Raw genomic sequence first — 17,880 nt, forward strand, 5'->3', positions numbered from 1 at the left:
ATTTCCTCACATATGCACATGTTCAGGGGGAGTTCTTCTATATCTTGCAATCAAATTCCTCAATATCGGTATTTACACTTCATATGTTTATCCCCGTTGAAAACTTAACCTATATTGTCATCAATCACCAAAAAGGGGGAGATTGTAAGTGCATCTAGTGCCCCTTAGTGATTTTGGTGTATTGAAGACTTATAGGTTAAGGGACTAATGTGTTTGTGAGTGTACACAGGTCTATAAGTCTATGAGAAGTTTGATATTTACAGAGAAAGTCGACCCCTAAAAATGAATGTCTTCAACTGAAGACTTTGGCTTTCTGAAGACTTTGAAGGTGAAGAAATTGGTGTGACCGTGAAGACTTAATATTCATGCGAGGAATATGAAGCGTGAAGACTTTTATTTTCATAGTTTCGTTTTCTCTTTGTTGAGTCATAGGAAACACTGTACTGTTAAAGGGGGTCGAGGAAAAACTAAGGAAAAGTTTCCAAGTGATGCTCATCTCAAAATCCTACACCTACCCAATCCTTTTGAGTGAAGCCATTGGAAATCTCATACAGTTCAGTCAATTTCTTCAGTGACAGAGACGAAGATCTTCTGGTCTTTGGGGAATTTGTTCTGACTGAGGAGTTAGGAATTCGACAGTGCGGATTGCCTACAAGTGAGGAACATGATAGCCCTGAGGAATTTGATAGTCAAATTTCCGACCGTTGCTGTGCTATACGCCAGCTGTCCCAAAATATCTACCCACCTAACGGTCATATCATTGAAGGGCATTTATGTCTTATCATGTCGGGCTGCTCCCTAGGCTATAAATAGCCGCCCCCTACAACCACTAGCCGGTTGGCTGCTCCGAGAGAAACTGAAACTTGTCAATTGTGAGCATCCCATCCTCCGAGGACTTTGAGCGAAAATCATCAAGTGAGGAAAACCCAAACCCAACACCTACAAACCCAAAGTGATTGAGCATCACTGAAGAGATTGTTCCTGTGTGGATCCGACGCTTGTTACCTTTAAAGACTGTGCATCTTCCAGACGGTTAGGCGTCATGGTCTAGAGCATCCAAGAGGAAATTGTGGATCGCCGAGTGACCGAGTTTGTGAAGGTTTGGAAGTCACCTGAAGACTTACCACCAGTGATTGGGTGAGGTCTGTGTGACCTTAGCTCAAGGAGATTACGGTGAGGACTGTGTGTCCGGGACTGTGTGTCCTCAGGTTTAAATACCTAGCCGCTCCAACCAGACATACAACTGTCACAGCAGTTGGAACTGGTCTACCAAATCACTGTCTTCACCGAGCTATCTGGTTCTATTTCCTCAACCCTTCCATTTCCTCATTATTGTGTTGTCAACCTGATCGTTACTGTTTGAAGACTTTGACTGAAGACTTTCTCAATTTCCTCAGTTCAATTTCTTCAGTCAGTTTGTCTTCAGCCTGCTTATCCTGTGTTACGCTTTCTATACTCTGTATTCGCTTTCATTTCATCATGATGTCTATGCGTATGTTCTTTTATGTATGCATCTGAGTACTTATTCCACTGCTAGTAGTTCTTCGCTTAGGAATTTCCTCACCCTGAAATTCCTCAGTAAAGAATTCATAAAAATCGCATATTCACCCCCCCCCTCTAGTCGACTTAACGCACTTTCATTATGTTTTCTAGGTCAAAATGACTTATATACCACAAGATGGGCACCGGAGATGGGCCGAGGAGGGCACAACCCACCAAGGCGCGCCTGGGCTCCCTGGCACGCCCAGGTGGGTTGTGCCCACCTGGTGGGCCCCCTCTGGTATTTATTTGCTCCAATAATTCTTAAATATTTCATAAAAAAATCTCCATGAAGTTTCAACTTGTTTGGAGTTGTGCAGGATAAGTAGCCTGACGTAGCTTTTTCAGGTCCAGATTTCCAGCTGCCGGAATTCTCTCTCTTGGTGTGTACCTTGCAAATTATGAAAGAAAAGGCATTAGAATTACTCCAAAAAGCATTATTATGGATAAAAACATTATAAATAACAGTAAGAAAAACATGATACAAAATGGACGTATCATCGATCTAATGCGGAATTAGGAGTGTAGATTAAACCTGCGTTCGGAGACGCCATCAAGTCGATGTCGCCGATCAGAGGACGTAGCAGCGTAGTCGTTCGGGCCTCCGGCACCTTGTCGAACCAATGATTTGATCTTCACGTCAATGGGCAGTGCCTCTAGATTGGATTTGGAGTGAATTTCGGGAGGCAGGTGACTAATACGTTGGACTGATTGTACGTGCTAGTCTGCCCCCTTATATATATTGCGCTGCCTTGACCATGGGACCTAACCATATTAGCATGGTTTTAGCCCCCCAATCACGGGCTGGATTGGTTAATTACCATTTAATTAGTAGTAATCCCAAATTTAATTGGGCCCATATTAACTTATGGTAATTAACGTTTTGACCATTTGATCACCTAATATTTCTAACATTCTCCCACTTGATCGAATGGTTAATCATCATTAGTCCATATCTCGACAAAAATACCATACCAAGGTAATGTATTCACAGTAATCGAATAGTTATTACTTGAACCCCATTATCTATAGCATCATACTCCATCTTGACATGGATAGTTATTCATGGTTGGGAGTTTGTATGTGCATGCAGGCATACTCCCTACTTATGGTCCTAGTAGTTTGTTTCTTTATTAATCATCATGTGCACTTATTGAGCGAAACAAACTTTCTTATTGTCCAGATCAATATTCGAGATCTCATTTATATAATTATCCCAACAATTAGAGGCCTTGAGTTATACTTATGCTAGCAAAATTAGTGGTAAGCCTTTAGTTAGGGGATCAGCTATCATGCACTTAGTACATATATGCTGAATTTAAAATTTGGTCTTGGACAGTATCTTTCACAACATGATACTCACTTAATTGTTGTTACTCGTGTGCTAATGTGCGGATTTCTTATCACACAAAAATATTAGTCATTTACTTAGACAGTAGGCTTAGTTGTGGTAAACTAATTTTATATGTATCGTGCCATAAAGTACATAACGTGATATACTAGCTCCCACTCATCTTAGCGTAAAATCCAATTACCCTTCTTATTTCCTCTCTGAACAACTTTAGTTCTCCATTGCCCTTTTGTATATAACTCCCACTGATGTAAACATTCTATAAATATTAAGAGTGTTTGACGGTGGTGAATATCGGGTAACAATATTGAAAACATTGTTCTTCTAGAACATGGGCCGATGCAAATAATTAGCGACGAAGGTAATAAAAGAGTAATATAACCAATAAGGAACGAAACACATTATGGCATATTAATTCCAAATCCTAAGTACCGTAAAGAACTCATTTATTAGTTTTCTTTACTTATTTCCCTTAATATGACCAATAGTGTGGCCTAAATCAGATAAGGCAAGCAGATGAAGGTGTCTCTTAATGAGAGTGTTTAATTCTCCCCTTCGAAATATGGCTTAAATAATAGTGTCATCATTTATATGAGCACTCATAATACACATCAAGGATTCACAGAGATAACACAACCAGAACCATCATGACAACTCTTAATAACACAATATTTGTTCGCAAAATTACAAATCCATCATCTCATAGAGAAACAAAATAAGGCCCCTCATGCTAGGAACATAAAAGTATTATTAAGACGGAGGATGAACAATCACCAATACTTAAGGAGAAAAACTAATCCTTGTTCATCAGTCTCCTTGCCACTTGGAAATCTAAGACTTTGATCCATCCTTTTCAGTGTCCTCACGAAATAGAATCCCTGAAATGAGTTCGAAATGTGCAAGTGGCACTTGAGTCAACTCATCTTTATTTAGTGGGAAATAAATAAATTATTCTGAAACTTAGGAAATTGATTCATTACCCTTCTTAGCAAGCCATGCCTTAAAGCCATCACATTCTTTCATGACATGCCCATCTTCCTTGCAGAAACAACACTTAGGACCCTTTGGCTCTGTAGCGATGTCCTTGGTGCCAGAGTTCCCTAGCTTGCTTGCATCAATATTAGAGATGTTCATCTTCTTCTTAGGTTTCCCATCACCCTGAGACTTTCTTTTCCCCAAGTTTATGGAAGTAAGATGAGCATAATCTATCCTTTCAACCTTAAGCCGCTCTTCTTTTTGAACGCGCATAGATGTGAGCTCACTCATGGTCCACTTCTCCTTCTGAGTATTATAATTAATCTTGAAGGGACCATACTCCATAGGATAGAAGTCATAATGAAGTGAACCAGAAAGCCCTCATAAATGTCCATGTCCATGCCCTTTAATTTTGCGGCCATATCATTCATAGTCATGATATGTTCTCTCACACCGCTTTTACCATCATACTTCGTGGTGAGCATTTTCATGATCAATGTACTAGCGTAGACTTTTGTTGAGCCTTTAAATTGCTCCTCCACCGACGCTAGATAAGTCTTAGCACATTCTGAATCAGGGATTGCTCCCCTAATCCGAAGAGTAATTGTGCTTTTCATGATCATGAGAGACAAGCGATTGGAGCGCTCCCACTTCTCCTTATTAGCCTCATAAACCTTAAGTTTTCTCAGCAAGGTTTTCATCATCAGAGGACAAAGGAGCTTTTTCCCTAAGTGCATAATCAAGGTCCATGACACCAAGGTCCCATTGAGGTGCTCAATTGAGTTCAGGAGCCCAGAAAGAACTGATGGGTTCAAAGCCGAATAAAACATAAATAAGATGGATATGAAAATTATGAATTATGAAAATATCCATATATAAGGAAACTTAATACATGATATTAATCCTACGTTGGTCTGATTAATAGCATGTCAAATTTAATAGAATCCTTATTCACAACACCGTTGGGCAGTAACAAAAAGGAACAAAATGAAATATCTTTATTGGGAAATTAATTCTAGAAATCATGATCATAATCAACTTTGGTCAGAATATAATCATGCGTCATAAAAATTAATTATTGTGATTATCCCAAGATATATAGTTGCCTTATATAAAAGGTCGGAAAATAATCTTGATCACATACAACGTTGGTCAATATGTAACCATGCAGTACTGAAATTAATCATCACAATTATCCTGAGAATATATAGCAGTGTTAAACCAAAACTTCTCGTTGGTTCCATTCTAATTCAACACTGATGCTCAAAAATAACTGCTGAAATGCACGTACTAAAAATAATCAACCGTGCAATTTAATCAGCATAATTAATTAAACAACAGAATAAACATTGCCTGACTAAATGGCAGCGTCACTTATGCAGCCGAGGAAATAGCAGTGTAGCCCATAAATCATGCACTGCAGCCTAAATAAAGCACTAGCAATTAACTAACAACCGGCAGCTAACAGAACTAATGCACGTATAATCTATCAAGGGTCCAACAGTGCACATGCTAAGGACGTAATTGTATGAAACAGCACCCGGGAGGGGGAAAAACTACTCATAAAATATACTGAATCATACAAATAATTTAAACAGCCATCAACTGCATGAAGGCTAATGAGCAGAATTTCAAGTGCGTACAGAATGACATACACAGCTAATCTAACGCCCAATTTTAGAGGCACTTATTCAGTTACCAGTGTGTAGCCGATCCGTAACGACCTAGTCAGCCTCGTAATGCACCGCCACCAAAACCGAGCCAGCTTCCTATTCTGCCGCCACGGCCAGCGACAAAATCAGATCGAGTGGAGCAGAAGTTACGCAAATGAACAGGCGTACGCGACTGCCTGAGGCGCACGATGGCTCCTGATGCTCACTGATGTGCGAGCACGACCCTGATGCGCGGCGGCGCGGGCACGGCCCCTGATGCGCTCGCGTGGCTCGACTTGTGATGCGAGAATCGTTCATGCGCAAGCGAAGACAGCGGCGACGGCAACACTCGGAACTAATGAGTGGGATGCCGACGGCTCATGCGTGCACAAGGTGCAATTTCTGGCGACGCTGATGCGGACTAAAACGCGGCGGCGACCCTGATAATTGTGTACGATGCCTGATGGCGCAGTTTTATAGGCAGGTTCTACCAGAAAAATTAATCTACATGTTAACTTAGGAACTGATTCACGCAATTAGATCCAACATAGCTTTGATACCAAAATGTTAGATTAATCTAAATACTAACTGGGTGATTAAGCCCGAACTGAGGAATAAATTGGATCTTCTCTAACCACGTGAATACAAAGTTCGATCTAATGCGGAATTAGGAGTGTAGATTAAACCTGCGTTCGGAGACGCCATCAAGTCGATGTCGCCGATCAGAGGACGTAGCAGCGTAGTCGTTCAGGCCTCCGGCACCTTGCCGAAGCAATGATTTGATCTTCACGTCAATGGGCAGTGCCTCCAGATTGGATTTGGAGTGAATTTCGGGAGGCAGGTGACTAATACGTTGGACTGATTGTACGTGCTAGTCTGCCCCCTTATATATTGCGCTGCCTTGACCATGGGACCTAACCATATTAGCATGATTTTAGCCCCCCAATCACGGGCTGGATTGGTTAATTACCATTTAATTAGTAGTAATCCCGAATTTAATTATTGGGCCCATATTAACTTATGGTAATTAACGTTTTGACCATTTGATCACCTAATATTTCTAACACAACCAATTCATCTGTTTCTTGATGAGGCTTGATCTTCTCAACCATGTGTCAGCTTCTCCTATCATGTACATTTGTGCTAATGATACCTTGTATTCTTCAGGTGTTGCTGAATCTGAAAGTACTTATTACATTGCCTTATCCACCCAACTGAGTCAGCACCATCAACTTGGGAAATTCTAGTTTAGGTCCTTTTGTCATTGCTTTCATAAATTGAGCCTGCATATCCTGTTCATAGGTTCTGTAATAACCTTGCCATAACTGCCTCTCTCTGTCTGCTTGGAACTATTGAAATGCAGGTGTGTGTGGCTTGGCCTGATGTGCCACAGGGGTATTCCTTTCAGCAGTTAAATCTTGCATTGGAATTCTCTCTGTAGTACTGGGTTTCTGCACTCTGACAGGAGGTAAATTTTGGAGTTGAGCTTCTTCAAATTGTCTGTTCAGCTCTCTTTCTGCCTCCAAATGTTTCCTGAGATTTGCATTTCTGTGCTCCAGATTTTGCAATTCTGCCCGAGCTAGAGTTGGCGATTTTACTACTTGACTTGCACTAGTTTCAGCTTCATCCTCATTCCTGTTCACTGATTTGGGTACTAGAGATTTCAGAACTAAATTCATGGCTGCCATTTGTTTACCCAATTGTAGCACTGCTTGCTGTACACCTCCTACTTGCTCACATATTTCAGTTTGTTTGGGGCCGATGGATGATACCTCTTGTTGAAGCTTGGAAACATCAGTACACAAAAATGTTGAGTCTTGCTGCAGAATGCCGAATTCCTCTTTCATGGACAGAACGTCCTGCCAATCAGCATCATCTATGCTCTTGGATGTCCTTCCCATCTCCCTGATCTAAGCAGAGGTAAGGAATTTTACCACCAGAGATCTGGCAACCCGTCCTCTCACTCAGATCCCGCCGCCGCCGAGCTCCGCGCCGCCCTGCTACACAAACCAGCGATGGATGTGGGACTTTACTACCTGAGAAGTGTTCTCCCGCAACCATTCCGCCCTACCAGCCTGTAGCCGAACAAATCGCCGCCACTAGCGCCAACAAACACCAGATCGCTGCCGCCCACGCCGCCTACTGTCAGATCGCCGCCACTGACGCCTCCAACACGCAGATCACCGTCGCTGTCGCCGAATCAACATACTAGGGAGGGAATTGGGTGGGATTACTTCTCTGGCCGAGGAAAAACCTTGCTCTGAGTACCAATTTGTCAGGCCCGAGTGGATCTATAACTTTGTTTACACGAGTATATGGTAGAAATCAAGAGATCTCGCTAGATCTGGAGTATATTATCACTGTAAGAGGAGCTATAGTGCAATAGTGTTTAGAGTTCTAGCCCAGAGTTGATAATTGGGGAAATACTGAATGAGATGCTTCGCCACAACCCGGCTCTGCTTATATGGAAGAGAGTTACCTGCCGGCGCGGCAAGAGGTAAACGGTAAATAGTAATAACTACTACAGAAGACGTGCCTGATTCGCTACACCTAACTGAAGAAAGGCCCCCGTTGAATCAGGTGCTGACACAAGTCCCCTCTAATCCTTCTCATAGCAGTGGCAGGATCTAATTGATCTTGATCATGAACCCAGCGATTCCTGGAGTACCATATAGTCCACATCACTTTGACTATTTTTGCTCGTTCCTGCAGACTTAATCCCCAACTAGATTATGAACTAGAGAAAAAGACAAGCACGTTGACAATTGTCAGGGAGTACGTAGTACTACTATGCAGACTGCAGACTTAATCCCCAAGGAATCATTGGTTGTCGGCAGTAATGCAAGTGGAAGTTTATTTTGTGATGCGCTAAGCCTAATTATTCTCAGGCTGTGCATTCTGCAGAGTGCGGGCTGCAGTGTCAAATCTGTATATAACCGTGTGAATTTAACACAGGGGCTTCTCTTGGATTTGTTTCTCACATGTGAATAATCATAGAGAACAAGTATTGGATGAACAGCAGCACGAACATATTCCGGCATTGTTTCAGAGCTTGGACTTTGGGTTTCTGAGAATTCCGGGTTTGAATTTATAGGACTCCCAGACGTACGGTTGTTTCCTGTCATTTTGTTCCCGCTAGTGAAGCTTAGAGAACTAGAGAAAAGAACCAGCGTCTCTTACTTAACTTTAGATGCCACCAGGGAGATAAAAACGGTCTTTTGCCTTTTGGGACACGAGGTACGCGGACGTGAACCCGCATTTGACACTGGTGACAATCATACGAGTCAAATGGGCGACAGAAATCAGTGATCGACGAGTCCCAGTATGGTATTGACTCAGATCCCAACAGTTCCCCGCCCCAGTACATTGATTCAAGTCGATCCTAACCGAACAGGCATGATACTACGGCGAAGGACTACGGCAAGTTTAAACAGCGATCTTGCAACGTCAGAATGACTGCGGCATTCTTAGGTTCCAAACATGCGACACCGACCTACGAGGCAATTAGTAAACCATCTTATTCACCACCTAACATAGCTGCTCACAGTGGAAGCCTAGGGACCGAAGAATTCTTCAGGAACGTGAAACTTCAGACCGATGGCCTATAATGGAAAATACAACAGAACGTCAGAAATGGGAAGGCAAACAATATAGAGCCAATTAAAGCTTCGACAGTTAATTACTAACCATGAAGTAGCATAGCGAACAAAAACATTCAAAAAATAAAAAGCTTTTGGTGGAACAAATAACATAGGAAATGCAGACAAGGTACATGGGTGGGGGATTATATATGAGATGAGATAATCCAGCTTTCCAGAGGAAAAAATGGAATTATTTTCGCATACTAAATTATTTTAGATGGAACCAGCATTCTTTAAACTAGCTTCAAGTTCAACTATAGTCTATTTCATCAGTGATTAGCAAAAAAATGGCAAACTTACCAATAACAGGGATTTGGAAAAGGGTATCTTGGACTTTATTGTATCATTCTGATATGTTGCCTCAGCTAGCAAGTAGGGTCTTATACCCATACAAGGACAATACCGCATGAAGAAGTCAAAATGATAATGGAACTAGAACTAGAACAGGTAACCTAAAGGAAAGGCAATTCTAAAACTACTTCAATCTGCACCTGCTCCCAGAGCCATGCCGGGAAAATTCTGAGCACACTTAAGTTCGTTATGATGGGCTTCTTACTATCGTGAAAGGATGCTTAAATAGTTTATTCACATGGTCTTATCAAATTACAGAGTAAATCATTCAGAGCTCGGCTTACGAATATCCAATTAACAAGTTCTCCTAACACAGAAAGATGGCTGAAAAATCCTGGTTATAACTAAGGGTTCTAAGGCTAGCTTTCCAAACTCCAGATGAAATAATCGTGCTTGATCTGATGGTACCTATTACAAGCTTTAAGATCTACTCCCTCTGAGTGATCCAAAACGTCTTATATTTGTTTACAGGGGGAGTATCCCCTATCTAACTGTTATCTGTCGCTTTTTGAACTGTGTCTCCTTAATTGATTGCATAGCTAAAAGAATAACTTTCAAATAGATAGTTACAAGTTTAAATGCTGATGTACGGTGTGATCAAGTCTCAGTTTCTAAATAAAAAATACTCCCTCCGTTCCTAAATATAAGTCTTTTTAGATATTCCACTACAAACCACATACGGATGTATGTAGACATATTTTAGAGTGTAAATTCACTCATTTTGCTCCGTATGTAGTCCATAGTGTAATCTCTAAAAAGACTTATATTTAGGAACAGAGGGAGTATGCTTCTAAACCCAGTTCATTGGCATTTCTATAAATGACAAGTAAAAGTGTGAGGGGCATTTCAAGTTGCTGAATGTTTGAACTCAACTGAAGAAATGGTAGTGCATTGTAGCTCAAGGGTAGAGGTTTTTTCACCATACCTTAGCGAATTCTATATCTGCGTCACTATGATCATTCTCTCTCCCAGCAGCATCACCAACATAGAAAGATCTGAAAAGGCACGGGAAATTTCAGAAGGAGAGCATGTAGCATGACCAAATCCTAAGGAGAAAAAGGTGTGGCCTGAATTCTTGCAGCAACATACTGAACAGACTCAGAGACTTGCACTATAAGAACAAGGTGGGCAATACTAGTTTGCATAACAGCATAACTCATGTTTAAGCTGAGGCCCTATTCTTTGTGTGGATTTAGCAGCAAACTCAGAACCTCGGGTGCTATAATGGAGCTTCATGTGCTGATCACTCAGCCTAAAGCCCTAAACATAGGATATGTGGTGAATCTTACACGTACTAAACAGTACTTTCATGTAGATCACAAGGACAGTCTTGTGAGTGTGGTTGATATATAAGCAAGTTAGCAACAGGGGCATGGCTCCAAGAAGCAATTGTCCTGAATGAAACCATGGCTAAGCGACACATGCAGCTCACAGAAACAAAGAAAATGAACCGTGTGCATGTCAGCTGCTTGTCCAACAACCACATATGAACAGAGATAACAAAATTACATTCAAAATTAAATGTTTAAGCTTACGCCCTATGAAATAAATCAATTCAAAATGGTGACTCTGGAAAAAAATCGGAAATAGAATGATTACTGGTCCATGTCGATGGCAATTCCAGAATTGAAATGCTCTGCCATCAACCACCACATTCCTGAATTTGGTTTGCGAAACAGATCATCCGGTGTGCCTTTTCCTTTCCCTGTACCACACGCAATGAAAACCTGCAGGAAAACACAAGCACAATAAGCTACAGCTCTTATTATTATTATTTATTATGTCAAAGGATCGGTCAGAAACATAAGAGACACATTTTAACACAAATATTAGAGAAAAGAAGATAGGTTAGCAGAATACCTGAATAGGGACTTTAACACACTCAATAAAGTTGTCAAGGCGTCCAACTTTTGAGTCAACAGCTCTCTGCCGCTTATTCTTCCAGCGCTCAATGTTTGACTCATTGGTGAATATGACCTGCCAACACCATACAACATGATTTTGTATTAACATGCCATGTGTATACTTATCTTGAAATGGAGTACACAGATACAGAAGAAGAGTAAAGTGATGGAATCAAAATAAGAAAGAAACTAACCAACTTGTAGCCATCATTGTACAGGCTTTGCAACTTGTCAGGAATTGATTTATGCTGTAAAGACCACTTGTCTGCACCAATGCTACATTTGCAGTAGGTCAAAAGTTATCAACTGTCTCCCTAGTGTAACAGCTCATATAAGAGAAGCATTCAAATCAGAAACTCCATTTATAAAAAGTCAGTCTCCGGAGATCACATCGCACAAGCCAGCACCTAACGGTTGTACTCAAGACCATCAGGTAAGCATTTTTTTTCACAACTCGAACTCTAGTAGATCTAGGTACCAAGTATTTTTCTCAAGAGAAGGTTACTTGAAATGGACGGTTGTGAAAAAGGAAACCACTTAGGTCAAGAACACCAAGACAGGGGCGGTGATGAATGATAAAGTTGTGATTTCCTACAGTTTAAGATTCTTTAAGATTAGTGTATCATACTATACATGTTCTTCAGGAACATGTGGTAATGAGCGCCCTATGTAGAGAGCCGACGTCATGCATGCATGGACTAAACTTTTTTAATCAATTTTTCACATTTAAATAAGAAGCATTTTGGATTTTAACAGACATACCATTCTGCACTTCCAGTTATGACAAGATGTAGGACACATTAGTCCATAACTTACAGATAGATGACATTATATGAGATTGCCCAACCAGACAAACATTGCCCATAGAACTGAACTGTAACACAAATCTTTTCTGTAGCAAATCAATTAAAATGTGTCTTCATTATAAAACGATGAATATTTGATACCACATTCACAGAACAAGCATGTAGAACACTCTTATCAAACATAACATATTTTAAGAAGGGAAATTATATAATATAATACATCTTCACTGAGGTTTTGGCGAGGCACCCGTCGAAATCAAACGCAGCAATCTTGGCTGAAGCATGAAGGCCATCATCCTGAACATTAGAATTGCACAAAGTTACTTTCTGACAATTTTACAAGACGGTATGTAACCAAAAGTAGTAGAGTGATATTGACTGTTTAAGGATAAAATAATTCTTGAGAGCTGTTACTTTCTTTTTTTTCCTCAACACACCTGCTCACGGAAAATAACGGTATCAAAAGCCTTCCAATGAGTGGGAAGGGTAGCATCCTGCATCAACAGACAATAAGGTGTGCATGTAGTAACTCAGTACAATAAAATGTTTATCAACAACCAAAGAGAGAGAAACACCTGAGTAAGATTAGCTAGGAATTACAAGACTACCTTGTATGTTTTCTTGATATCAGAAGGCGAAAAGGGTATCGCTGTACCAACTGTTTTGTTCCCTGGAGATGACTGTTATGGAAAACAAAACCAGCATTATAAATCAAATAAATAACCATGCAGCTGAGCTCCAAGGTGAAGTTAAGAAAACAAAGAGTAAGGAGGTGGCAACAGTATAAACCTTTTTCGCTCAAAAGAAGTGACTCAGTTGTCCTGTCAACATTACCCCACTTCACAGCCTTGGTTATTTAATTGATTTAGTGTAGTAGGATTTTTTTAGAAAACGTGTAAGATACAAAGATGTGTACTAGTCATTTCTTAGGATGGACTCTCAAAATAAAAGGATCAGCATTCACCACCTTGGTAAAGAACATAGAATGTGGCGAGGTGCAAGTTATAATAGGCTAACATCTGATACTATCTCTGGCTTATTCATGGAGCTTATCCAACCTTAGTAAGGAAGCTTCAAGCGAAACTTAGAACTATAAACGTCAAATGATTGATGCCTCTAAATACTACGATGCAAAAGGAGAGGGATTTGAAAGTAGGCAAGTCACTTTACCTTTACACATGGTGAATCAAACTAAGCATTCCAAACTAAACAAACTGTGATGTAAGACATGACATGTCACAGAGACAAACAATGATCAAAAGTGCGCCAATTACTAATGTGCAGAAATATCATGTAGTAACAATACCACTTTGTTTAAACTAGATCTATGAGTGGCCAACTGTTATCTCCTGTTCACATCCCATCAAATCCACAAATTTCAAACAATTGACATCCAAACTTCATTAGAATAAAGCCCAGAAAACAATCCACAGTAAATATTGGGCGTCATAAAATACACTTGCCTTTTCAGCCACCTCCACTTCAGGTAAAGATATATGGGAATTTCCTTTGTTCGGACTTGATAGTTCCACTGGACCGACTGCAGCCTGGTCTCCCTTTTTATTCTGAAAATGGGTAAATTTTATGGACATGCACATACTTCTACAAAACTATTGCAAAATATGGTAGTATTTAGTACTCCCTCCGTAAACTAATATAAGAGCATTTAGATCACTATTTTAGTGATCTAAACGCTCTTATATTAATTTACAGAGGGAGTACTCAGAAATATTCATCATACAGCAGCGTAGGCATTTCAGCAAGTGGGGAATGTGTTACCTTCTCTAGCTCCCGTAACTCCTCACGATCGTCATCCTGGAGGCCAAAAGTAACAGTTTAGCCACCAACGAAAAATACAAAACAGAACTAAATAACAATGAAATGAAGCCTCCCAGAGCACAAACCTTAATGGAGTCAAACCCCTTGAGCTTCTCAACACGGCCTAGCGGATGCGACGAGGTGGGAAAGCAGGCGACATGGTACCACTTGGTGCTGTCGAAGCCACGGGGGTCATGGGCTGAGACGCCAATGCGAAGAGCGCCCTTGGTGATGCTTGCATTGCAGGCCTTGCAGGTGGAACGGGCGGACTTGGCGTATTCAACAGAGACACTTCCTTTTTCTGCCACCTCTGCTTTAGGCAAAACCTTTGCTTTCTTCGGACTTGGTACTTCCAATGGACTGACTGCAGTCTGGTCTCTCTTATTATTCTGAAAAGAGTAGATTTCTCAAGTTCATGGAACAGTTCATATTTTTATGAAGCAAAACTACATTCTGTGGAGGCACAAGTCAAATCTCTTATTCCTTTGCTCATAAAAAATCGATTATATAGAAAGGTACCCCGAACGTTCCACCTTATGATTTAGGCCTCCTTTGGTTCATAGGATAGGAATAGTATAGGAATAGGAAAATCATAGGAAGTGAGATGACATGCATCTCAAATCCCATAGAGAAAGAGATGTCATTTGATGCATAGGATAGGAATTTTTCCATTGAGTCTAGTCCAATGTTTTTTTTCCTTTGAAATGTGAAGGATTGATACCTATCCTACATAGGAATAGGAATCCATTCCTACAAACCAAAGGGCTCCACGGGAATTTTTTCTACAAAGTTCCTATCCTTTGCAATTCCTACAATATTCCTATGAACCGAAGGAGGCCTTAGCAACATAATTTTACATTACTCAAAATTGCCATCCAATAGGCAGAAATATTCAGCGCAGGAGTGGCGGGAAGACCACTAACAGAACAGGCATTTTCAACAGGTGAGGAATGTGCTACCTTCTCGAGCTCTTGCAGCTCCTCGCGATCGTCATCCTGCACAACCCCAAAAATACCTTGAGTTTAGCCTCCAAGCACAAAACAGAACAGATCGAAAACCGAATGGAACAAAAAAAAAGACCCAAACCTTAATGGAGTCGAACCCCTGGACCTCCTCGACGGGGCCAAGCAGGTGCGAGGAGGCGGGGAAGCAGGCGACATGGTACCACTTGGTGCTGTCGAAGCCACGGGGGTCATGGGCTGAGACGCCAATGCGAAGAGCGCCCTTGGCGATGCTTGCATTGCAGGCCTTGCAGGTGGAACGGGCGGATTTGGCGTATTCAACAGACACACTTCCTTTTTCTGCCACCTCTGCTTTAGGCGAAACCTTTGCTTTCTTCGGACTTGGTACTTCCAATGGACTGACTGCAGTCTGGTCGCTCTTATTATTCTGAAAATAGTAGATTTCTCGAGTTCATGGAATAGTTCATATTTTTATGAAGCAAAACTATATTGAATGGGGGAACAAATCAAATCTCTTATTCCTTTGCTCATAAAAAAATTGATTATATAGAAAGCTACCCAAATGTTCCACCTTATGATTTAGCAACATAATTCTACATTACTCAAAATTGCCATCCAATAGGCAGAAATATTCAGCGCAGGACTGGATGGAAGACCACTAACAGAACAGGCATATTTCAACAGGTGAGGAATGTGCTACCTTCTCAAGCTCTCGCAGCTCCTCGCGATCGTCATCCTGCACAACCCCCAAAATACCGGGAGTTTAGCCTCAAAGCACAAAACAAAACAGATCGAAATACGAACGGAACAAAAAAACAACCCAAACCTTAATGGAGTCGAACCCCTGGACCTCCTCGACGGGGCCAAGCGGGTGCGAGGAGGCGGGGAAGCAGGCGACGTGGTACCACTTGGTGCTGTCGTAGCCCCGAGGGTCGCGCGCGGAGGCGCCGAGGCGGAGCGCGCCCTTGGCGATGGCGGCGCTGCAGCCCTTGCAGGATGAGCGGCCGGACTTGGCGTACTCGACGGAGACGGTCGCCTTGGCGGCCGGCGAGGCCGACATTGCTCCGCGGGCGATGCGGACGACGGCGGGGAGGAAGAGGAGGCTGGGGTTTCGGGAGAAGAGGGGTGCGAGCATGCGAGGTCGGGACGGGCTGGAGGGAAGGGGTGGGGAGGGGACTGGCTAGGGTTTTGTGTAGGTGGTCTGGTCGGCGCTGGAATCACGGCGTGGTGGGACTGGGACGGAGGCGAGGGCGGGAAGAAAGAGGAAGGTGGTGCAGCGAGCCGAGCCGCGGTGGTGTTGGCCGGTGCGGACGCGTTCTCCGTTGCTGCCGTCGTCGTGGTCGTGTCAGGTCGGCTGCATCGTGGGCTGGTCTAACTTTGGGCTCATTTGATTAACCACCATGCTTGCTTGCCTGGCTCGGATATAATGAGACACCAATTGCCATGAAAAAAAGTTGTACATATACGCATATACACATCAACCTGACAAAACTAAAAAACCATCAAAACACTAGGCTTCGCACAAAGAAACATCAGACAAGGAAAAAGATTACAATCAAGACCGAAGAATCCTCTGAACTTCACACCAACGCCCGTCATCAGCCTCCGACACCGCCAGAGCAGCCATAAAAAGAATGACAGATCACCTCATCATCCAAGCTCGATGTGGCTCCATCGTAGGTATGCAGTTTTGCGGACCTTCAAAGTGGATCACCAAAGGCAAAGCCACTACCATTGAACGGATCAGACCGGGGCGACACTTCAAACATTGCCATCGAACTCCAGATCTTGCACCCCTGCACGCTAAGACGTCGAAGAAGGAAACCATACCTGCTAGTCACAAACCACGAACCCAACACACGATCCACCATTCAGATAATGTTGAGGCAGATCACAATCTGCATCCGCTCGTAGACTACCTCCCAAGCCCCGCGTCGGCATTGGAGCAAACGTCGTCGCAACGGCGGAGCCCGAGGACACAAGTCCACCATGAGGATGTCTCCACTGCCACGCCATTCTTGCTTGAACAATTTTCAAATTCACCAACAATCATAGTATTGATCGCCTCGTTGGGGAAGGATCTAAAGCTTCTTTATTTCAGCACCACCATCGTCGTCGCCGAAGCCGAGACGATGAATGTAACGGCATATTTATCCCTTAGTAGTTTTGGTGATTGATGACAATGCTTTTGCGGACTAATCGTGTGTATTGAGCATTTCAGATATATCATAAGCATAAGACGATTTGGTGCCCCTCAAAGACTATTGAAAACGGCGTTTCTCTACGTTTCTTTTCGGTGGATTTGAGTCGTAGGAAAGCCGTACTATTAAGAGGGGGTCCGCGTTGGAAAGGTTTGGGTGGAATCAACACGTACACGTCTTTTTTGCACCACCTTTCCTTTGGCTCTTTGGAGCATCCTCCGTCTCTCCGTGTCTCTGCAAAATGAAGGACTCCTAGTGTTCTTGAACTGGGGCATGCGGTAGTACTGCTCTTTGGAGCGGTAGTACCGCAGGCCCTTGCGGTAGTACCGGCCTCCAGCGCGGTAGTACCGCTCCTTGGGAACGGTAGTATCATGGCCTCAGGCCAGGCGCAGCTGCTCGAGCGGTAGTAGGGGCGGATGTAATTTTTTACATCCGCGCCCTACGCGGTAGTACCGCTCCATGGGCGCGGTAGTACCGTGGGCTCTGGCCAGGCACAGCAGCATGAGCGGAAGTAAGGGCGGATGTAATTTTTTACATCCGCGCCCTACACGGTAGTACCGCTCCAGGCATGCGGTAGTACCGTGTTGGATTTTTATATAGATCAAAACTCAGCGGAAGTAGTCACGGATGTATTTTTATATGTCCGTGCCTTCCCTAGCCTAGACCACTCTTGCCGTACG

General features: G+C 42.5%; 1 protein-coding gene and 1 long non-coding RNA gene across 2 annotated transcripts; both read right to left on the minus strand.

The window, feature by feature from the left end:
• Positions 1 to 3,508: 3,508 nt before the first annotated feature.
• On the minus strand, positions 3,509 to 7,949 carry LOC141042427 (uncharacterized). Its single transcript, XR_012205155.1, has 3 exons — positions 6,204 to 7,949; positions 3,871 to 4,667; positions 3,509 to 3,768 (listed from the first exon to the last, which is right to left on the minus strand). It is a non-coding gene; the product is annotated as an uncharacterized lncRNA (long non-coding RNA).
• Positions 7,950 to 8,819: 870 nt separating this feature from the next.
• On the minus strand, positions 8,820 to 16,392 carry LOC109778679 (polynucleotide 3'-phosphatase ZDP). Its single transcript, XM_020337237.4, has 15 exons — positions 15,826 to 16,392; positions 15,700 to 15,735; positions 15,124 to 15,426; positions 14,997 to 15,032; positions 14,124 to 14,426; positions 13,999 to 14,034; positions 13,683 to 13,784; positions 12,828 to 12,899; positions 12,657 to 12,713; positions 12,440 to 12,516; positions 11,608 to 11,689; positions 11,370 to 11,486; positions 11,109 to 11,236; positions 10,435 to 10,504; positions 8,820 to 9,119 (listed from the first exon to the last, which is right to left on the minus strand). Exons 1-15 carry the CDS (start codon positions 16,132 to 16,134, stop codon positions 9,072 to 9,074), a joined length of 1,776 nt encoding a protein of 591 aa, XP_020192826.1. The 5' UTR covers positions 16,135 to 16,392; the 3' UTR covers positions 8,820 to 9,071.
• Between the last annotated feature and the right edge of the window lie 1,488 nt (positions 16,393 to 17,880).

The sequence above is a fragment of the Aegilops tauschii genome, chromosome 3, assembly GCF_002575655.3.
Source record: "Aegilops tauschii subsp. strangulata cultivar AL8/78 chromosome 3, Aet v6.0, whole genome shotgun sequence".
Taxonomy (NCBI): domain Eukaryota; kingdom Viridiplantae; phylum Streptophyta; class Magnoliopsida; order Poales; family Poaceae; genus Aegilops; species Aegilops tauschii.

Excerpts from the sequence above, each read along its gene's own strand:
- LOC109778679 (XM_020337237.4), bottom strand. The coding sequence starts at position 16,134 with ATGCTCGCACCCCTCTTCTCCCGAAACCCCAGCCTCCTCTTCCTCCCC. Across the intron at positions 15,033-15,123 it reads AGGGGTTCGACTCCATTAAG|GATGACGATCGCGAGGAGCT; the intron begins GTTTGGGTCTTT and ends GGGGTTGTGCAG. Across the intron at positions 12,517-12,656 it reads CCGTTATTTTCCGTGAGCAG|GATGATGGCCTTCATGCTTC; the intron begins GTGTGTTGAGGA and ends TCTAATGTTCAG.